The 23501-nt window shown below is 39.9% G+C and overlaps 1 protein-coding gene across 42 annotated transcripts in view; it reads right to left on the minus strand.

Moving 5' to 3' along the window:
• Positions 1 to 23501, minus strand: part of LYPD6B (LY6/PLAUR domain containing 6B) — a 238395-nt gene that overhangs the window by 58228 nt on the left and 156666 nt on the right. For 37 of the 42 annotated variants that reach the window (XM_051848716.3, XM_008258571.5, XM_017342840.4 and 34 more), the window contains one exon: positions 18413 to 18479. Coding sequence is in view for 6 of the 42 variants with exons in the window: in XM_089329176.1 (XP_089185302.1) it covers positions 18413 to 18479 (67 nt within the window). In the remaining 36 variants the exon portion in view is untranslated. Of the gene's footprint in view, positions 1 to 11246; positions 11378 to 13821; positions 15167 to 18412; positions 18480 to 23501 lie in introns of those variants that run through there. The other 5 variants (XM_089329173.1, XM_089329172.1, XM_089329171.1 and 2 more) reach the window with 3 other exon arrangements.

Consider the following 23501-nt stretch of genomic DNA (forward strand, 5'->3'; position numbering starts at 1 on the left):
AGAGCCGCCTTCCAGCACGCACTTCTGTCTCCCGCCTGCCACTACCCAGTGGTTCTGAAATCACCGCACAGCAGCCAGAACTTTCTTCTCTTACTCCCAAACTTGGGAATCTGCTAACTGGCTAGCGCAGAAACCATAAGTAATCTCCTGACCACCACAGCAGCCAGACAAGACTGAAGACTGATAGATGTATACTTTCATTCCTGAGCTAGATAAATAAAACTAATTTCCACCCTGCCAAGCTCTAAAGGGCTGCCTTTCAGCCCATCGGGGATGGGGGAAAGCAGGCTTTGTGCAGTCTGTTCTGGTCTTTGATGGATTTATTGGCAAGACCTACCAGCTAGAGTAAATACAGGAATGCACCATTTGTTGAGAAAGAAAAAGATATATTCTACCAGCAGGTTTTCAGGAGTCCATAAAACAGTCGTTAGGCTTAGAAGATTGTGCTGGCAATGTATTAGTGTTAGGAAGAAAGGCATTAAAGGCATTTCTCAAGTTCAACACAAAACAAAATTTCAGAAGCAAGGTGAGCAAGCTGCCAGTGTCTGTCTGAAGTTGCAAGATAGAGTTCCTTAACTCTGACCCTCTCTGCTCTGTGAACATGGACTTCACAGCACGGCCTCCGTCACTTCTGTTGTTTCTGATGGGCTGAGAACATTCAGCACTGTGTAGCCTCACGATCGGGAAGGGGCAAAGTGATAGAAAACTGACTTGCAGCTAATTGTGTGCTGACCTCATGATCACAGCAGTGACAAGAGGTTGCCTTTACAGTATTTTAGATTTTGAAAAGATGAAAAACACAAACCACGGCTCTGAGATTACTGGATGGCAGCAGGGAAAAGACCAGTGACCCATTGTCTGTTGCATTCCAAGTGAAAAGGTTGTGCTTGAAGCCAAATTACATCTCAGGCTGAGGATTTAAATCTCTAGTCCCTTAAAGAACACAGAAAATTATCCTTAAGGCTTGGTGTTTCTGCATTTAATTGGAGTTGGGGATTCCCTGTTCAGATCCTGGACATAGGATCTGATCACTTTCTTAGGAACTGGTGAACCTGAGCCAATTTCTTAACTTCCTAGAGTCTTAATGTCTACATTTATAAATCAGAGTAAATCAGAGTAAAATCAGAGTAAAAATACATCAGGACTGTGGTGAGAAGTAAATTATAAGAAATCATGAGAATTTAATAAATTCACTATGAAGTATGTCTCATAGTGCCTGGTGTACAGTAAGCACTCAATAAACATTAGTTCCCTTCCAGTTTTTTCTACTTTCAATGGAGAATATAAACACTTACAGGAGGATGACCCAGTTAAAGCTTTCTTATTATTCAGTGGCAGAGTTACCTGCACCACCAACAGCCCTGTGTACAGGCTTTGCACATCTGCCTGCTGAAGCTGCTCATGGCAGGGAATGGATAACGAAGCGCCTGCAGGCATGAGATCTGCTCACAGAGCATTAACCATCTATGCCAATCCTCTGCAGATCCCATAGCAAAGCAATCTGCTATTGACCCCAAAATGTCTGCCCTCTAAGCCAAAAAACAATGCATGAGTTGTTTCATTGCTCCTGGTAATTTACATCTACCCGCTTTACAGAAAGAAATGCTACTGGCTCCCAAATAAACATGATGAAGGAGAGAAAGAGACAGGAGTAAAATGGCCAGATGGAAAATGAGCTGAAGTAACCAAATACAATAACCACCTCTCTTGCCTGCCAGGACACTGAAAACAGAATCACAAGCCAACACTACAAGTTATCATGTTAGCCAACTGGCTACATATTTGCTGGAAACAGAGATCCAACATTGAAAAAATAAAAGCATTTCCCCACCAACTGAGGCATATTCAGAAATGCATTTGAAGAAAAATGGCAATGAGGTGTTCAAGTTTGTTCTCTCTGTGATATACTTACCAATGTTACTCAGTTCACATGCTTTGGGGGTCATTTCTCTACCTATCAAAGCTGCTAATTCCAGCTGCAAGCTGAAAAACCAAGCTGTACGTCTGGTTCCTCAGCTTTCCACATGTAATAACTGAAATATCATTTTTATACAATCCAATGTGCAAATGCAACTGAATTGATCCATGTCAAGTCCTCCCAAACAATTGACCTGAAGATGAAAGCAGTGAGGCATACCAAAGGAATGATGGTTGGATGTCTTGGGGCATGGCGAGAACAGTTGTGTGCATGGGGGAAGGTGTCTGTTTAGTAGAGTTATAACTGGTTTAAAGCATAGGTGCTACTCTAATTTTAGAGTTTGCCACATATACATTTATATTGCTGCATGTAATGTCATTTAGTAATAATTCTGTTGCCTGCTGTACCCTTTATGGGTGGCTGCAATGTAAGAATGTAGGTTCCCATCAGACTCATCCTGGCAACTGCCTATAATCACCTGGTTAGTCCTAATACCCCCACCAAATTAGAATTTTAGACAATTTGGAAGTTTGTGAGTAAAATCGTTGAGAAAAATGGCAAGAAAGTCAGAAAAGATTGAGCAAGTAAAAGCCACAGGCATGGGTGTCAGGAGATCGTGGAGGCAGGCAAACAAAGGCTAGAATCGAGGCTCCATAGAGTTTATCAGTGGGGGCTCTATTCCTTTCTTTGACCGTCTATATTCCCTAAGACTAGGATAATATGGCCCAGAACAATCTTGAGCTAACTAAGCGGTTACCTACTCTCTTGGATACACCTTTATTAAGTGTTGTTTATTATAACAATAAAAGTCCATCTTTATTATACAAGTACACAAACACACAGGTATGTGTATTATCCACAGAGTATTAGGATTACAAGTCTTTTACCTTCACTAACTATAAACTTTTTGAAGGCAGAAGCCACATCTTGGGTATTGAATACCATGCTAGACACAAAAGATTCACAATTAAACATGTTTTTGCATTAATAAATGAGGTGCAAGTTAATAAGCAGTCAGTGTATGAGCAAAAGAAGAAAGAAGTGATGAATTAGGTATAGGATAAGTAAACTGAAGTATAATAGAGCTGCACATCTCCTGTCCTTGCTGACATGGTCACAGACTATTAAATCAGTGGAACTGTATAGACGGCCTGAATTTTAGCAAAGTGATCCATAAAATTCTGCATGGTTGGGAAAATGATGGCAAAAAATGCTTTTTTAGTAGACAAGCTTCAACCTTACACTTTCTAGCAGTATGCTGCACACCTGCCTTTCTTTACTATGTTTAACATTAACTACTAGCAGGAAGAAAAAATGATCACTTACCAAACCTAGGGATGGCAAAAAGTCAGGAAAGGCAGCTACTACATTTCATAATAGACTCAAGATCTAAAAGCAAGATATGACAGCCAAAATCCTCAAACTGAAACCAACATGATGACAAAGGTAACATCATGCATTTTGCTTCAAATGATCAATAGTATAAGCATAGGAATAACCAAGACCTTGCTACATATCAATCTGCTTATTGAATTTTATATGTAAGTAAAAGCACTGTGATTTTTTTAAATAACACTAATAGTTCTGTGGCTTAAAGATACTAATGTACAACTGAGCCTCACCTTTAATTACAATATATGGCTCAAGCAAAATTTTTCTTCACAGGAACAGTAGTAGAGCGCTACAGAGAAACAAAACCAATAGACAATAGGTCCATAGATGGACAGATAGATACATGCAGGCAGAAGTGTATATATATATATATATATATATAATTATATATATATAAAGAGATTTATTATAAAATGCCAACTCATGCAATTATGGAGACTTAGAAATCCCAGGATGTGCCACCTGTAAGCTGGAGATCCAGGGAACTGTTGTGTAGTTCAAAGGCCAAAAACAAGCAACCAAGGGTGTAGATTCTAATCTGAATCTGAAGGTCTAAGACCCAGAAGCAAAGCCAAAAATCTATGTCCAAGCTGAAGCAGTCACCCAGAGAGTGCGTGAATCCAACTTTCTTCTATCGTCTTGTTCTATTCAGGTTCTTAAAGGATTGGATAATGCCCACCTTGGGAGGGTCCATTCACCAATTAAAATGTGAATCTTTCTAAAACATTTTTCACAGATGCACCTAGAAACAATATTTTACCAGCTATCTGGGAATCCCAGACCATCATGGTAGTCTGATCACCTTTGAAATACAACATCCAGTCCTGATTAGGAAGAACCAGATATCCAAATTGTACCACTGAACTTGACACAATCACATGCTTCATCAACTCAGACTCGAAATCGCCTATCTAGGAAGAGCTCTGCCCTAAAAAAAATCCATACATGTGGACAAGGAGCTTTTGCGGCTCTTGATGACTGGTCTGAGGAAATATCCTGCAGTTGACACTTTAATGTAAGAAGGCATATGGAAAAATGAGGTGGAAATGAGCCCAAAGAGCAAACAGTAGGAACAATGAGCTTGGGAGCAGTAAAGCTGGGAGCTGCTGTTGAAGACACAGAATATAGAATGGGGAGGGGTAATCACAGAGCCATGGACTTTCACACAGGTCATTGGGTTTTAGATCCTAGAAAAGAAACCACAGAGCATATTTAAGTAGTAGAACATTTTATTCTTAAACCAATACACCCACTTCTCAGCACCAATAAGTCCAATGTTCTTATATCTCTAAATAGTAGAGAGAAGCATTGAAAAAGATGTTTTTTCTTATTCAAAACCTTTTCTTGTCAACCATGTATGAATGTAAATGTATGGCCTTTTTTGAGTCCTGCCTTCCTCAAGCCACCTCCATCCCTCATACATAAAAGAACAACAAAAATAGGCAGAGGATGTAAGGAGAGAAAATCAGGCCTGAAAAAAAAAATTCACATAAGGGACGAGAAAAACAGAATTCCTACCCATGAGTTATAAAAACTGAAAAGTAAGGGGAATTTTATAGACCTAGAAAGTGATGAAATGAAGAGAAAGACATCAAGTCTACCCAAAAGGTGATAAAATATTTTATTTGTTTTTTGGTTGTGAAAAGGAAAATAAATCATTAAAATGACTGTCAGAATGCCTCAAGGATAGGGGCATCGAATAGAAGTTGGCTATAAATGTTGTAGAGAGTAATAAAAGAGTTGGTTTTGTTTCCTTAGCATTTGTCTGGGCTGAGAATTCCTATTTCAACACAGGGATCATGGGCAATGGTAAAAGTCAACCCGCTCCAGGGCACACATTGTTGCCTTTGCATGCAATTCCTACCCAATGCTCCCAGCACAGCTACTCTCAACTGTAACCAGGTTTCCATCTCACACTGATCCTACAAGACATGCAGTCACACTGTAAGAGCTTCAAGATCATTTGTTTTCTTCTCAGAGCTACTAATTTTTTCATATATACATGCTTGTAAAACATTTATTTATTTATTTATTGAATTCTAGGAACGCAAGATGAAGACAAGATTCCTCTCCCAAGGAGCAGAGTCTATAGTCTAAAGGGCCCTGGATTAATTCTGATGCTATTTAATGATGTATTTCAAGTGCCTGAAGATAAGAAAAAGGTGACATGGTAGTTGTTATAATAGTGACTGTTGATTTTGTTAAAGCCAGAAAGGATTATTCAAGAATTTGTAGAAGAGGTAGGATTTTCTACTAACCCACAAACTTACATCCAACATCATGTCTTGAATATTTTCTTCCTATTTGCTACATGTTAAGCTTTCCCATGAGCACAGGATGGTTCAACTAAGTCTCAAAACACAGCACTTGTTCAAAGCTAAGTCTCTAGATCTGTAGTGAACTTGAAAATTAAGTAAACACATAGCCAATCAATAAAGATCTCTGTAACTACCCACATATCCATAAAGGATCCAGGAAAATTCAGTCTTATATTTACCACCAAACCATAAGCAGTAGGGCTAATAATGGCACAGAGACCAATGACATGATAGAAGGTAGGTGATGTTTACAAAATGCATATGACTCCAGCCTCCTTACAGAAGTATGCATTTGCTATGGCACTTGTCAAATGTGAACACTTTCTGGCCAGCGCCGTGGCTCACTAGGCTAATCCTCTGCCTGCGGTGCCAGCACCCCAGGTTCTAGTCCCGGTCGGGGCGCCAGATTCTGTCCCGGTTTCTCCTCTTCCAGTCCAGCTCTCTGCTGTGGCCGGGAAAGCAGTGGAGGATGGCCCAAGTCCTTGGGCCCTGCACCCGCGTGGGAGACCAGGAGAAGCACCTGGCTCCTGGCTTCGGATCGGCGCAGCGCGCCAGCGGTAGCAGCCATTTGGGGGGTGAACCAATGGAAGGAAGACCTCTCTCTCTCTCTCTCTCTCACTGTCTAATTCTGCCTGTCAAAAAAATAATAAAAAAATGTGAACACTTTTTCAGCACAGTCACAAGAACACACAAGAACAGAGGCTAATATAACCTACTATGATCCCCAGTGAATAGTCAATGCACTGCTAAGAAGGCTGAGCCAAGAGGTGCCCCCAAATCACCACTTTTTTTTGTTTTTTTTTTGTTTGTTTTAAAAACATTTTATTGAAATACACTATACGTGTCAAAAATGCACATAAGTGTACAGATAAATTAGGGGTTTTGGTCACCTAATCACATTTACAATCAATTCCAAAATTAAGAACAAAGAATTACTAGTATCCCAAGCATCTTTTCTATTTCCCCATCTCTATGTCTTTTTAACATTTAAAATAAGAGTATATTGTCATTTACATGGTATAATTCAGTGAAGCACTATTTTAACTATATACCAAATGATGTGACATTCACACAATTTTTATTCTATATATAAACTACCACAAATAAGATAAAACATACAACATTTGTCTTTGGGGGGTCTGGCTTATTTCATTTAACATAATGTTTTCCAGTTACATTCATTTTGTTGCAAATATCAGAATTTCATTCTTTTTTATGGCTGAGTAATATTCCATGGGGTATCCAGTCATCAGATGATAGACATCTGGGTTGATTCCATAACTTAGTTATTCTGAATTCAGCTGCTATAAACCAAGGAGTGCAAGTAACTCATATGCTCATCACCATCTTTTTTTTTTTAAGCTTTATTTTCTTTATGTGACAGAGTTACAGACAGATGTAGACACAGAGAGACAGAGAGAAAGAGAGGTCTTCCATCCAATGGTTCACTCCCCAATTGGCTGCAACAGCCTATGCCAATCCAAAGCCAGGAGCCAGTTGCTTGTTCCAGGTCTCCCATGCAGGTGCAGGGGTCCAAGGACTTGAGCCATCTTCTACTGCTTTCCCAGGCCATAGCAGAGAGCTGGATTAGAAGTGGAGCAGCCTGTACTCAAACTGGTGCCCATGTGGGATGCTGATGCTTCAGGCCGGAGCTTTAACTCGCTGTGCAACAGCACCAGCCCCTGATCACCATCTATTTTATGAGCTATGTCTTTGTCTCTGAGATCAACACCAAGCAGACTAAACATTCTGGCCATTCATGTGAGAATACTTTAGAATGCTTATGGGAAAATGGAATTAAAAGTTTATTTTAGCACAAAGAAAAAATCCATGTACAGCATTTTCATACTGTGTATTCTGTGACATTTGTGAAAGTCTCCTGTATGCAAGAATTTTAAAACTTTTTCCTACCAAAATAGACATTTAATTCCATTTTTCCATGAACTTTCTTAAGTACTCTCCTGTAAGCACTCTATACTGACCATTAAAATGGCCATATGACTTTTCAAGTAGACAAATGGCTAAAGATCTAAACCTATAGAATATCTTTCCAGAATGAGCCACAGTTTTATGTTCTAGGCCCAATTATATAATTTGTGCTACTAAATAGGAATGCTGGACTTAATCTTCCATTGCCTGAAGATTCTTATTCAGTGAACGGCAATATGGGCCAGTCTGTATGAGTCATGGGGAAGTGTAATGAAGGGATGACTAATGCTCTCTTGAAGTCACTAGTTAGGATAAGAGCAGTCGTTCATTACCTGACAGGACAGGTTTCTCAAGCTAGCCAAGAACAGAACAAATAAATCAATGTCACTTCCTCCCTAACATCTTAAAACCTGTGTTTAAAGTCTACATTTCAGCTCACAATTCAAGGAAAGCTGTCTTCAGAACTATCTACTATCAGGAGAACTATCGACTAGAGATAGGTGAAAAATGGTGAGAAGACATCTGTAACTTACGGGGGAGCAATCCTACAGAAAACTAGCTGGTTCTCTGCTTTGAAAAAGTTACTGCTTTGGTTATTTTAGGAATCCTCTTTATAAAGTTAATGCAATGTGTTGCTGAAACAGAGCAAAAAATACATTGACAAGGGCAAGTAGGAGCCTTGTTCAGTTTCAGCACTTGACAGTTGACGATCTTATCCCTTTCAGAGTCATAACCACTCTAAACAGCAGGTTATGAACCTGAGCACATTAGCAATTTTCATTCCCTAATTCATATGAGTTGTACCTCCTCTACTATTTTTCATATTTTATTGCTCAAATTTATCCTTTTGAGAGAAATAAGTTAAAAGAATGCTTAATTACAAAGAAGAACCACTAAAAAACACACGGAAAATACCCTGATTTCATAGATGTCAAGTAATCACCTACAAAATCACAGCCTCACATTAGAATTCTATTGGATAATACCTAACAGATTCATACCACAGGTGATTTTCACAACAGTATGTTTGGGTATATTTCTGAGGCTCCAAAGCAAACTTAAGTAGAAAGGCTTAACCATCACCTGATCAAAGCATGTCTGGGGTTTTCATGTGAAAGAGAAGCTAGGCCCCTAGGGTCACAGTGTGTGCTGTGCGTTATGTCATCGTCCAAACGCTTTCACTCATCACTGATGTGGTAGTGCCCCACTGGGTGCTTGCATAGATCTGTCTACCAGAAGTAACAACCTTTACCCTTTTAATCCTAGCAGGGACCCACACTTAAAGATGGGAATGGGGAAAAAAGCTAACAAGAGAACTCAGCGCTCACAGGTTAAATATGGAGAGTGAAGACAGTGATCGTGGTCAAGACAGGTAAATCATGCATGGACCTGTCAGGTTTACACATGGAGGACATTTTCATTTCTTTTCTAGAAAGACTTCCTGAAGCTGAAATTCGAGAACAGCCAAAGGTTAAATGGGGAGCACTGTGCTTTGGCTGGACTGCTAGTCACAGCCTTTAAAGACAGGGATGGTTGCTAAAGCGGCTGTTACCGTGGGATAGAACCTGAGGGACGCATGGGCAGATGTGTACATCTGCATTCTAACCACACCAAGCGCCTTCCAGCACAGCATTCCTTGCCAAGTGCCAGCCTAGAGCAAAGTTCTGTTTTTTTAAAACTCCCTGTTTGTTGTTAAGTAATCACCTTCACAGTAGTGGGGGAAAAGGAGGGGCTCTCACAGACTTTCCCTTTACTGTCTTCCTCCAACATTGGTCATAAAACCAACAAAAAAGGGGAATGATTAAGTAGGGCAATCCTAGGAGAGTCAATGTCCAGTGAACTCAAGGAAATGTCATGTCTGAAACCTCTTCTATGGGGATAAGATGTGCAAAGCCTCCCCTGGGGCAGGGCGGGGGGGGGGGGGCAACTTCCTGCAGGCAAGGAGATTGTGGTAAACCACAATTTTCTAAGCCACTACATGAGGCCTAGCCCACTATCCCTTACCTACACCTGTCCCCCACATGCACACACACGCACACACACACACGCACATGCATCCTCATTCTTTCTCCTGGTCAACTTCTTAGCCCCCAAATAGGCAATGTCAGCAAAAGCCAAAGGCAAACTCAATGTAAGTCAACCAAACCTACTGAAAAGCAGAGCTGTAGGCTTTGGTAGACCCATTTGACCAAACAGGAGGGAGGGAAAGGGGTGCTCGTCTGTTTGCCAGGTAGATCACAGGAAGCAATTAAGTTTATGGCAGGGAAAGAACAGCCCCAAAGGGTTCAGAAACAAAAGCTGCTTCCTGCCTGTGGTCTGATCTGGGCCATTCTGTCACGAAGTGGGGCTGGGCTGTTCACTTGCAACAGCTGGCAGTAAAGCAATGTTTGCAGAGAGAACCAGCTCATCCCTGCTGTAGAGACCTGCCTGTCAGGTTTTAACTTCTATGCTAGGGGATAAACTGTCCCAGTTGGTTTGAATATGAAAAAAGGGAAGTACACAGCCCCAAGGAAAAAGTACTTAATACAGGAGAGGATTAACAACTCTTCAAGATTATCTGAGGGAAAAGATTAGGAAGGGAACAGTTTCCACCTGTATGGAGGAATATATCCGTAGGATTTTGTACTTGACAATCAAGAAATCTGTGCTTCAGAGAAGTTCCTGGGTGGGAAGGTGAGAGAGGCTGGAAGGGAAAAGCTGTCAGCAGCGCGGATCTCCCCATTCCTTCCCCCCTAGTTCTCTGCTTTTTGCTCCTAGACGCAGCTCAGATTCTAGCTTGAATCCATACGAAGGTGAACATGCAAGTTCTCACGTATACAGGAGTTGTAGCAAACACCTCCACAAAACAAGGGAATTGTCACTGATGCTAACCTGAGTAAACCTAACAGGACGAGATGTAAGAGGGAGCCCAGTTGCTTCGGCAAGCAACAATAGTGAGACAGGAGGAAGAGAGGATGTTAGATGGCTTAAGTGACCCTGAAGCCTTAGACTGGTGCTCTCTTCCTCACTCTAGGGCTAAATGCGAAGTGAGAAATGGTAATTCTGAGATGCAAGTCTAATCCCAGCTCCAAAATGTGTTCTGCACCCCTCAAATCGAGAAAGAGCTGAGACCTCGACAGGAGGGGCCATTCCATCCATCCTGTGAGTATGACCTCATAAATATCCATGAAATTCATCAGTTTCCTTAGAATATGTACCACCTAGAGATTGGGCTGAATTTAACTTATAAATATGATATGTTAAAACAACATTCAACCCACTCTTTCCCTGGGGTGGACCTTAAACAAAAAGCCAAATAAATATAGCATTCTTTTCTTTGGGACTGAGTCTGATTGCCTGACGCCAAAACAAGAGGCTGCTTGAAAGGCCACGAAAGACATTCTGAAATTTTCTTGTTCTTCCAACGCTTCCCTGGCAAGAGAGGAATGACACTGCCCACCGCCCACCTCCACCCCCAGGAGACAGCAGGGAGCCCAGCAGAATTACTACCTGTTACAGGGGGGCATGAGTGTCTTGATTATCTCTGGTGAGGGTCTCCTGCAGGGTGACAAGATGTATTTTTGGCCACATTGATGTGCTCAGAAATTCCTAGTGATCCTCTCCAAAGAGCTAAACCCTCTGTCTCTGAAAAACAACATGGTCCAAGACAGAACTCTTCTAAGACTCAGGAAGATTCCGTTTTTACTAACCTGAGAGATACTTGGGGTTAACATACAAATCTGGAGGCTGACCTCCTAGGGAGGAGGTACAATTCTTCTGCTTCGTAGCTACATGATTTTGAGAGATATTACTCAATCTTTCTTCGCCTCAGTCTTCTCAACTATAAAATGGGGATAAAAATAATACTTACAAGATTTTGTAATGACCAAATGAATTATCATATGTAAAGGACTTGAGACAGTGCTTAGCATATACTAAGAATAATTATTAATGTTTGGTACTGTTGATTCTTTCATTATTATATTTTCAAGTATATCTCAAAAGACCTCTGTTTCCAGGTTTCTCTTAAATGGGCTGACAAAGCAATCCTAATTCTAGGATTATTTAAAAGCAAAAAATAACTTTAAAATAAAGTAATCTCAGATTGCTTTCACTTCAAGGTTAAGAACTTGTGATAAATTTTAAATGGCCATGAATTCTTTGCAGCTACTCCCATTAAGAGTTGGAATCTCTTTCCAAACCCCTTCCCTTGAATCTATGCTGGCTCTATGACTCCCTCTAACCAACAAGATGAGGCAAAATAGAGGCCAAGTGATTTTTGCGTCCAGGATGCAATACTAAAGCTTATGTTTCTGTCTTCTTGCCAGTTCTGTCATGTGAAGGAGCCTGCATGGCCTCCTAGAAGACGAAATCATGTGACAGACAGACATGAATCATTTCAGCTGAGGGCCTCTAGATCAACCAGTTCCCAGGTACTAGTGAATGCAGTGGTATGAATGACCACAGTTGGGATTAGCTGTAGACCTACCCAGTTGAGTCCAAATCAGATTGCTGACTCACAGAATCAGAGGCAATAAAATAGTTGTTGTTTTAAGCTTTTAGTTTTGGGAGGTTTGTTATGCAATAGATAACTGATGGATACCTCTACACAAATAGGGCTTTATTATCAATACTATTTTAAACATAAATACACACACTCAGGAAACCAGGCCACCTGTCTATTTGCCAGCAGATTTACAAAACACAGCATAGAGCTTCTAAGTATTTCTCCCACCCAGTTAGGCCAGGGAGGGCATTGATGTCAACACATTAATGTGGGAAAAGCTAAGATCAATTAGTGATCAAGTCTAAGGAGATGGACACAAACTTTGCAGCAAAGTGGGTCTTTGCAGATGAATGAAATAGGAATGCAAGATTTTGTTCCTTTGGTCCATGATAGTATACATAGCCAGAAATGCCAAAATTCCACCTCTATGAAAGCAGGATATTGCATGATGATGTGGGCAGACAGCTTCATGTATAAGTAAATTCAAGATGAACACCACCAGGTGAGAATCAATGGAGCTGGCCATAATGAACCACAAAAATTCCCATGATCCACAAATGCAGCTCCAAGAATGCAGGAAGCCCCAAATGCCTCCACTTTTCTTCCAGTGAAAGCAAATGAAGTAGTTCAAGATATGCCATACCTCAAAATATACCACTTTAATATATGACTGATTTGAGCAGCAAATCCAATAAGAGGCTTTCTCTGCATATCTCTTACCTGCCTAGTGACAGATCCTCCAAAAGGAGTTCAATTGTCATGACTCCTTCCCCAGGAAGTTTATCAACCAGTCCATTCCTATGACTGGAGAGGAGACTAGAAGTGAAGACCACACCTGGACAAACTTTGTCACAAGCTACCATATCTCCCATGTATTCTTCAAAGGATCCCAGTCATCATTCCCTGAAATCATTTGTCTTGTAAATTGACGGTATTCCCCTACCTCTCCCATATGAGGAGGATGTGTAAGCTCCTAAATCTTACTGTTGTGGGGCACTCTATTTTTTTTCTGTCATGTCCCTATGTGCACAATAAATTTGTCTATCTTTAACCTGTGTATGAATCAGCTTTTTATCACTACAATAAAACACCTGAGATGAGCTACTTACAAAGGAAAGAGAGGTTTATTTAGCTCCTGAATGGAATGGTACTGTCTTTTGCTCTGGTAAGGAGTCCATGGTAGATGGTGAAATGTACAGAGGAAGGATCACATGATGAACCAGGAAATAGAGAGGGCAGGCAGGCTCCAAAACGATATTCAGCGGGCGCACCTCCAATGACCCAGGATTTCTTACTAGACCCCACCTCTAGAGGTTCCACCCTTCCCACCACCCTGGGCATTGAGCATTGAACATACTGGCATTGTCACTTTTTTTGGTCGACCTATTAGGGACCCTTAGAGGTAAAGGGAAAATCTTTCCCTCCCTACACAAGAGACTGACCACATTCCAAGCTCTGATTTTGCTTTGGTAAGCAAAAGGCTTACTCCATGATATAGAGGAGAAATTATCAAGTTCCACAGATCATTATTCTCTTGTCTGCATCATGAGTGGACAGAATTGATAATCATCTTTATAGGAAACTGTCCTGAAATGTGTGTTACGAGAGACTTTGTAAGCTTAAATCCATGTTTGTAATAAACAAATTCACCACATTTTTTTTTTATCTTTTATTTAATGAATATAAATTTCCAAAGTACGTCTCATGGGTTACAATGGCTTTCCCCCCCATACCGTCCCTCCCACCCACCACCCTCCCCTTTCCCACTCCCTCTCCCCTTCCATTCACATCAAGATTCATTTTCGATTATCTTAGTATACAGAAGATCAGCTTAGTATACCTTAAGTAAGGATTTCAACAGTTTGTTCCCACACAGAAACATAAAGTGAAAAATAATAGATGATTTTTTTTAAAATAATGATGAAATCAGATCAGACCTATTGTCATGTTTAATCCCAGTGAGAGTCAAGTTGGGAATTGATAGTTTCTTTTTTTTTTTTTTTTTTTTAACAGAAGATCAGTTTAGTGTACATTAAGTAAAGATTTCAACAGTTTGCACCCCCATAGAAACACAAAGTGAAATATACTGTTTGAGTACTCGTTATAGCATTAAGCCTCAGTGTACAGCACATTAAGGACAGAGATCCTACATGAGGAGTAAGTGCACAGTGACGCCTGTTGTTGACTTTACAAATTGACACTCCTGTTTATGGCATCAGTAATCTCCCTATGCACCAGTCATGAGTTTCCAAGGCTATGGAAGCCCCTTGAGTTCTCCGACTCTTATCTTGTTTAGACAAGGTCATAGTCAAAGTGGAGGTTCTCTCCTCCCTTCAGAGAAAGGCACCTCCCTCTTTGAAGACCTGTTCTTTCCACTGGGATCTCACTCACAGAGATCTTTTTGCCAGAGTGTCTTGGCTTTCCATGCCTGAAATACTCTCATGGGCTTTTCAGCCAGATCCGAGTGCCTTTAGGGCTGATTCTGAGGCCAGAGTGCTCAAATTCACCACATTTAAATGAAACAATCTTACCCATTAATTTGTTAAGTTGGACAGCCACAGTACTAAACGTTCTTACACAAAACCCAGCCGCATTTGTCTGTGCCTATATTTGTTTGCTCCTGTTTGTGGAGCACATACTTTGTACTATCTGTCCTGTAGGATTATCCACATGAGGGAGAAAGTTATTGCAGGAAGAATGCAGAAGCAGGAACAGCAAGAATTACATAGAATTAGCTAAGATGTTTCTCCTTCCATAGGCTTACAGATTTGGCCATCTTGAAAGACAGAATTCTGTTCTCAAAACAACTTAAGAGTAACGCAGCTGAGCCCAGACACAGTTGCTCCATCAATTGGAACTGATCAGATTATGAATCACAACAGATGAGGAATGAATTTTATGGCATTCCAGACTTGATTAGATGTAAGTGATTCACCAAGAAAGATGCTAAAATGAAGTAATTAACCCAATGACTTGCCACTGGTCCTGGTGCACAGTCAAATCTGAGTCACCTGGGGTCTAGGGCAGTCGGTCTTCAGCTCCATCCTATTCCATACCTTCTGAAGATAACAGGTGTTTACACTGTTAGCGAACACAGGTATCCCACATTCCTGACCAAGTTGTCTGGCAAACAGAAATTAGCTATCAAATATGGTGAGCACAAACTGTAATTGCCACATGGCAGCAACTCAAGAATACAACTTTTGGTGGAACAGACTTAAGAGAACAGTGTGTACATATATGTGAATACTTCACGGAACTTTTGAAGACTTCTCATACATTAAATAGAGTGGTCAGCATCCATTAAAACAAGCTTATAGAAACAAAAGCTTAAAATTCAAAATTTAAACTTATAAGGGAACTAAAAGTTTGTGGAAAAGGAAATTAAAAGATAATAAGTTTATTTGGAAGTAAACATGAAATGAATATATATGCAAGGTCTTCAAAAAGTTCATGCATTTCAAAAATTTTTTTAGCTTTCCATTGTACTTTTCCATGAACTTTCTGAAGTACCCTCAGATAATAACTAGGTGAAGTAATCACACAAAATACATAAAAGATACATAAAAGTGTTAATGTCTACAACTGTCATCTTTTCAAACTGGGTGACTTTATTCTTAATTATTCTTGCTGTTCTCCATAATCCAAATATTTATTGAACAATCTGAACTATTGATGTAACTCTTGAAATTTTTGGCAACCTCAATGCAGAAGAGAAAATGTAAATGGTAGGGAGTGGTCAGGGGGCAAAATGGAGAAGGACAAGTGTGGAAGTCAGCAGAGCAAGGGCCCTAAACACCTCCAAGTGGGCTGGACATTGCTCTGTACTGATCACTGGGTTACATCCCATCTGAGCTTCCTCAACTTAAAAGGCAGATGTAAACAGAATCTTCTTCATGGGAGTGCCATGCAGGTTAAGAGAGATAACACATATGAAATGTTGAGTCAGGGGGCCAGCGCTACTGCATAGTAAGCTAAGCCTCTGCCTGTGGTGCTAGCATCACATATGGGTGCCAGTTTGTGACCCAAGTGTTCCTCTTCCAATCCAGCTCTCTGCTAATGGCCTGGGAAAGCAGTAGAAAATGACCCAAGGCTTTGGGCCCCTGCACCTACATGGAAGACTCAGGAGAAGCCCCTGGCTCCTGCCTTCAGAATGGCTAGCTCCAGCTGTTGAGGCCATTTGCAGAGTAACCAGCAAATGGAAGACTTTTGTCTGTCTCTCCTTCTCTCTGCCTGTAACTCTGCCTCTCAAATAAATAAATAAAAATCTTTTAAGGGGTTGGTGCTGTGGCAGAGTGGGTAAAGCCACTACCTGCAGTGCTGGCATCCCATAGGGGCACTGATTTAAGTCACAGCTGTTCCACTTCCAATCCAGCTTCCTGCTGATGGTCTGGGAAAGCAGCAGAAGATGGCCCAAGTGCTTGGGTCCCTGCACCCACATGGGAGACTCAGAGGAGGCTCCTGGCTCCTGGCTTTGGATCAATGCAGTTCTGGCTGTTGCAGCCAGCTAAGGATTAAACCAGCAGATGGAAGATAGATAGATCTCTCTCTCTCTCTTTCTCTCTTCTCTTTCTCTCTCTCTGCCTCTGCCTCTCTGTAACTCTTTCAAATAAATAATAAAAAAATATTTTTAAAAAAATGCTGAGTCTGGTGCCTGACAGAAGAGCCAATAAATGTTGGTTGTCATGATGGTGGTGATACAGATGGTAAATATTAGAGTTGCTATTTTTTAAATCTCCATTGTTATCAAATGAGGAATTATATTTCCTCGCCTGGGAAGATGACCCACTGTTCTATGTCTCATAGCTGGATCATAACTCCTGATCTTCACATGCCTTGGTTTTATTAATAGAAGGCTCTTAAGCTGAAGTAACAGCTTGCAAACCACTTGATATGCCCTCAGGAAAACAATGATGATAAAATACAGATTCCTGCTTGTTTTGTTGGGCCTAATTAGGGTAGTACAATGTCATCCATTTAAAAAGGCAAAGAGTAAGGCATCTTTAGTAGATATTTTACAGAATTCTGCTTTGTACTTGGAACGTATAATTATCATTAACGAAAACTAGTGCTAATAATTCAATCAGCTCTTCAGGAAAAAAAGAATAAAAATGAGGTGGGGGAAATATAAACATGGCCCTGGCTCAATTAGCTCCTCATCTCAGAATTTCCTTGGGCTTCTTCCTCTCTCCCTTTACTCCATCAGGTGCAAGGTGGGAGGTCTGTTTGCAAGGTAGACAGTCTCTGAGCTGGGAGCTAATAACCCTCATAGCCAGGGAGAAGACTACTCAGTCCTAGGAACCTCATAAATGCAGTCCTTGGCATATGCAGACTGACCTCAGCAAACCAGACCTCTGGTTTGATTTCTTCACCTGGGAAAATGGAGACAGCCCTAACAATCTAACCTGGTCAGCCTATGTATTAAGCACCATAGCTAAAGCCAACAGGTAAAATGAATGAACTGGGGTGGGCACTGTGGTGTAATGAGTACAGCAGCCACTTTCAGTGCCGGCATCCCATATGGGCACCGGTTCAAGTCCTGGCTGCTCCACTTCTGATTCAGCTCTCTGCAACAGCCTGGGAAAGCCTTGGAAGATGGCCCAAGTTCTTGGGCCCCTACACCTGTGTGGGAGACCTGGAGAAAGCTCCTGGCTTTGGATCAGCATAGCCCAGCCATTGTGGCCATCTGGGGAGTGAACCAGCATATGGAAGACCTCTCTCTGCCTCTGCTTTTGCCTCTCGGTAACTCTGCCTTTCAAATGAATAAAGAAATATTTTTAAAAAATGAATGAACTAAAAAGCAGTTGTCAATAAAACACCTTTAGATATTCTCATATCTATACTGTTGTTTCTTTTTTGTTAAGGTAATACTCTCAGGTTTTTTGGATCAAGAAACATTTCCCAAGCCTTAACATTAAAATGTAAATGTCCTAGAAATACAAATACTCAATAATTCGTGCACACACCTACTAATACATTTCACTTGATACAGACACTTGCAAAGCATCATTCCCCACCCACACCTACTCCCACCCAGTCACTGGGAAAGTTACTCTTAGTAGGTTTTTTAGTTAACTAAACAAGTGTTTTCAGTGGTAAGCACAGAAATCTTTGATCCACTAACTATTTCCTGGGCATGGAGACTCACTCTATGAGTTCACCAAAAATGTAACAAGCCCAAGCCAGTCTTCCATGCTCCAAGACTACAGTGAACAGCAAAAAGTTTGGATGAATTTAAACCTGGAAAATTGCTGAGAGGATGGAGGAAAACAGAGTCCCAAGATATCAGGGCCCACGTGGACCCCCAGCACCCTGAGCCACAGCTGCAAGGAGAGGCCAGGGGTTGTCCATAACAGTTCCAATTCTTACCTTAAAAAGAGTTGGCTGGCAGGCTTCTCTCTGGTATGTGCAGATGTTTATGCCCAATGTAACCAGCCTATCAAAGAAAAAAGATAGGTAAGAGCCACTGCAGTTGCACATTTGCATTCCTGAACAACTGGAACATTTTTGAACAAAAAAGATCTCCAGAGGCGTGAAGACCTTTCAGAATAGACCAGAAACAATATATTTGATTGAATAATATAAAATGCATAAGATCTCTGGAATCGAGTCAAGGTGAGGCCATTATTGTTAGAGAGAGTGAGCTAACTTTTTATTAACACACATCTGGACCCTGTCTAATTGGGAATGGGAATAATTGGTGAAATCATAAACCTCATCACGTCCCGCCACAGAAATGACTGTTTACCAAAGAGCTGGCAGAACATTGTATAATACTGACATAAATCAGGGTTATTTGGCAGGCTGTAGCATTCCCACATTCACCCATTGAACATATCCACAATGAAGACTCTATGCCATATAACCAAATGTGGTTTGGAAGACAGCCCTACCAGCTGATGAAATAATGACAACATGAGACTTGAACCTGGGTGGAAGGGAATTGGAACATTTCTCTACATGCACTCAAAAATAAATATTAAAGATAACCATGATTTTTAGGAAATTATATATGTAGCCCTACCTGTGATGATTAATTTAATGCATAAACTTGGTTAGGCTATGGTGCCCAGTTCATCAAACATCAGTCTAGAGGTTGCTGTTGAGATATTTTTCACATGTGATTAACATTTAAATCAACAGACTTGGAGTAAAGCAGATCAGCTTTCATAATATTAGTTGGCTACTTTCAATTGGTTAGGGATTTCAGAGAAAAGATTGAGGTTCCCCAGGAAGGAATTCTGCCTCTGGACTACCTTGGAATCAATACTATTAACTTTAATAGGGATGAGGTGAAACCTCATTGTGGTTTTGATTTTCATTTCCCTGATAGCTAATGATCCTGGGCATTTTTTCATGTGTTTGGTGGCCATTGGATTTCCTCTTTTGAAAAATGCCTGTTTAACTCCTTTGCCCATTTGTTAACTGGGTTGTTTGTTTTGTTGTTGTTGAATTTCTTGAGCTGTTTATATATTCTGGTTATTAGTCTTTTATCAGTTGCATAGTTTGCATTCATTCTGTCCATTGCCTCTTAACTTTACTGAGTGTTTCTTTTGCAGTGCAGAAGCTTCTCAATTTGATGTAATCCCATTGGTCAATTTTGGCTTTGATTGCCTGTGCCTCTGGGGTCTTTTCCAAGAATTCTTTGCCTATGCCAATATCTTGCAAGAGTTCCCAAATTTTCTCTTGCAATTTGAGAGTATCAAGTTGTAAATTTAGGTCTTTGATCAATTTTGAGTGGGTTTTTATGTAAGGTATAAGATAGGGGTCTTGTTTCATACTTCTGTATGCAGAACTCCAGTTTTCCCAGCACCATTTGTTGAATAGACTGTCCTTGCTCCAGGAATTGATTTTAGCTCTTTTGTCAAAGATAAATTAGTTGTTGATGTATAGATTGATTTCTGGCATTTCTTTTCAGTTCCATTGGTCTATCCACCTGTTTTTCTGCCAGTACCAGGCTGTTTTGATTATAACTGCCCTCTGGTATGTCTTGATCTGGTATTGTGATGCCTATGGATTTCATACGGAAATTAACAAACAACAAATGCTGGCAAATATGTGGGAGGAAAGTGTATCTTAATCCACTGTTGATGGGAATGTAAGCTAGTAAAGTCACTATGGAAGACAGCATGGAGATACCTCAGAAATCTGAATATAGACCTACCATATGACCCAGATGTCCCACTCCTGGGAATTTACCCAAGGAAAATGAAATCAGCATGTGAAAGAGTTATCTGTATCCCCATGTTTATTGCAGCTCAATTCACAATAGCCAAGATATGGAATCAACCCAAATGCCTGTCAACTGAAGACTGGATAAAAAAATTATGGGATGTGTACACCATGTAATACTACACAGCAGTTAAAAAAATGAAATCCTGTCTTTTGCAACAAAATGGATGAAACTGCAAAACATTACACTTAGTAAAATAATCCAGTCCCAAAAAGACAAACACCATATGTTCTCCCTGATCTGTGGTAACCAATAAAATACCAAAAAGTTAATCTATAGAAATTGACATCTTGAGATGCAATGACCTTGAACAGCCTTGTCTCGATTGTTGAGGAAGTTTTTTTTTTTTTTTCATATTATTTGTTGAACTCCTTACTTAGTACAGGGTTAATATTATGTATATAAAGTTAATTGAAAATAGATCTTAGTAAAAAAATAAGAATGGGAATAGGAGAGGGAGGAGGAATAAGGGTGGGAGGGCTGGTAGGAAGGTGGGTAAGGTGGGAAGAATCAATATGTTCCTAAATTTGAATTTATTAAATACATGAAGTTTGTATACTTTAAATAAAAGGATAAAAAGTAATAATAATAATAAAGTCATTCAGCTCCATGTCAAAAAAAAAAAAAAGAAAAAAAAGACTATTAACTCTGCTCTGAAATTTTCAGACTAGCTAGGCCCCATAATCATAAATCAATTCTTTAAAATAAATATTTCCTCACATACTCATATACTTATCATACACACACACACACACACACAGAGATGTTTTTGGTCCAGGTTCTCTTGAGAATCCTAACATACCATCTCATTTCAAAATTAAGTATGTTAATTTATGAAACACATAAACTATGTAAAGATGACAACATGAAGAAGAGGTTAGAAGAGCACAAGGAGAACTTACTTCACAGAAATGTATTTTGTAAAGTGCTAAACTATTATTTGATATACTTCATAAATCAAGCTCTGAGGATACAATGGCCAATATAAAGAAGAATATGGATAGAATATAATCATTCTGAATCTAAGATAAAATACAGGATATGCACTTCTCAAGACTGTTAAGCTTTCTCTTGTCATTACAAAATGGCTGCCAGTGTATTAATCTTCCATTCCTTGGGTTAAATTTTAGAGTATTTCTTATATACATATTCGAGGAGAGAAAGAGGGGAAGTAACTAACAGTACCTCTAAGTATATACAGCAGGGAGTTTCATAGAATGCTTCTTCCTACAGTGTGAGATTTGGTGATAAAGCAGAATTCACTGAAGTTTTTTAATGAGAATAAACAAAAAAGAGGCCAAACACAGAAAAATCTGATCATATGATGTCATGCACAGATGAAAATTAGAATTTCTAGGAGAATTAATGGACTCTATTTACTGTGAAATATTTCCCATAAATATTTCTTCCAACAAATATTGGGAAAGAATTGGGCTACAACTGTCCAAAGCTTTAGTGTTGGCAACAGTTTGGAGTAAAGGTTTGCTCTACTGCTGATTACAGTCAGACCCACAGAAAAATCACCTTCAGGCCAATTTATAAGCTCCAGTAATAAGTCCCTAAAAATAAAAAGTTGACTTTCTATGTTTTTGCATCTATAGAAATCTCATATACCATTTCTGCACTATAGTCAATTTTTTAATATGTTCATCATAATATATACAACCAAAAATTTACCATTTTAGCCACTTTACAGCATGCAATTCAGGGGTATTGAGTATACTCACTGTTTTGTGCAACCATCATCATCATTTATTTCAGAACTTTTTCATCACCCCATATAGAAACTCCGTATCTTTTAAGCACTAATTCCCTATTCCCCTTCAATTTAGCCCTTGTACTCTCTATTGATCCTTGATTCTACTTTCTGTCTCTGGGTTACTCATATAAGTGTCTGGCTTATTTTACTTAACACAATAGTCTTAAGGCTCATCTAGGCCATGGCATATATCAGAATTTCATCCTGCTTTACAGCTGAATAATATTCCATTGGATACATATACTACCTTTTGTTTATCCTGAAATCAATTTTGTATGTTGATTTACCAAGTAATTATTGAGCATTCACAATGTGAAAAGTCTTGATTCTTTTAAACATTAACTTTATTCTAAGGACAATCCATGTAGAAAAAGCAGACGAGCTGCTCCACAAGGAACCAATTAATTATACAAATCCTTATTTCAAAATCAGTAGCAGCAGCAAGAAAACACAAGTCTGTTAAATCACTTTTCTTCCCTAAGGGTTTGGTAAATCCACACGCACAATTTTAATTAATGTCTTTCATATTTAAAGCTGAAGTGAGATTAGAATATCTCCCGCTATGTGGCCAGCATACACTATAACTCTTAATATCATTGTGCCTAAGCTTATTTTGTGTCATTCTTGACCCCAACCCAGTGATAATGAGCTTCCATCAAAGCAGCTGATGTCAACAAGTCAGAAGCTCCATTACGAGGAACCACTGGTTTCCAGCCCTGCACATAAAACACTCTAACGAAATTCTCCAGAAAGGCACAGCATTCCCTGCTGGTCACTCAAAAGCTCTTCATTTCCAGGACATGCAACAGAGCCTTCTGCAGGGAAACATGGGTCCTCAGATGAACACAACTCCCCAGCAAGAAGACATCATCGTTAAAAGGGAGAGAAGCTTCCCTCCACTCTGCTGTCGCCTACACAGTGAAGAGAAGAGCAGATGGCATGCAGGGGGGTGCCATTGCATACCTGAATTCACAAAAGTGGCCCAGTGGGAGTCATCAAAAGATGCCCACAGGATATCAACAAAAAACAACCAATTTTGCACACTGGTGAGGGAATCACAAGCAAAATCAAGAGCCATAAAGGATTCAGGCCACTTTGTTCAGCATAAAGTTCTCAGCTGGGAGGTTCTGCCGTCATCCTCAATTGTTAGCACTTGGCTGAGTTGAAGTTCATTCACTATTTTTGTGTTCAGCTAGCTGGAAACTTGTTGTTTAAGCACCAAAAGCTGTTTTAGAAAATTAAGCTTTGAGATTCCCTGTAGGTTTATAAGACTGACTTCTAGGGCAAGATTTTTTTTAAGGTAACAAAATAATATAAAGGTTCCTTTTTTAGTATATAGGCAAACAATTTACTACCATTAAAATAGGAAACATTTAATGAGTTGTAGAAGCCAGTCCCCATCAAGTTAAAACTAAGGCACTATTATAAAAGACCTCAGATTAGCCTAATTAGGAACCCCAGAATTA

The sequence above is a fragment of the Oryctolagus cuniculus genome, chromosome 3 (assembly GCF_051225735.1).
Source record: "Oryctolagus cuniculus isolate XC-2025 breed Fujian yellow rabbit chromosome 3, ASM5122573v1, whole genome shotgun sequence".
Lineage (NCBI taxonomy): Eukaryota > Metazoa > Chordata > Mammalia > Lagomorpha > Leporidae > Oryctolagus > Oryctolagus cuniculus.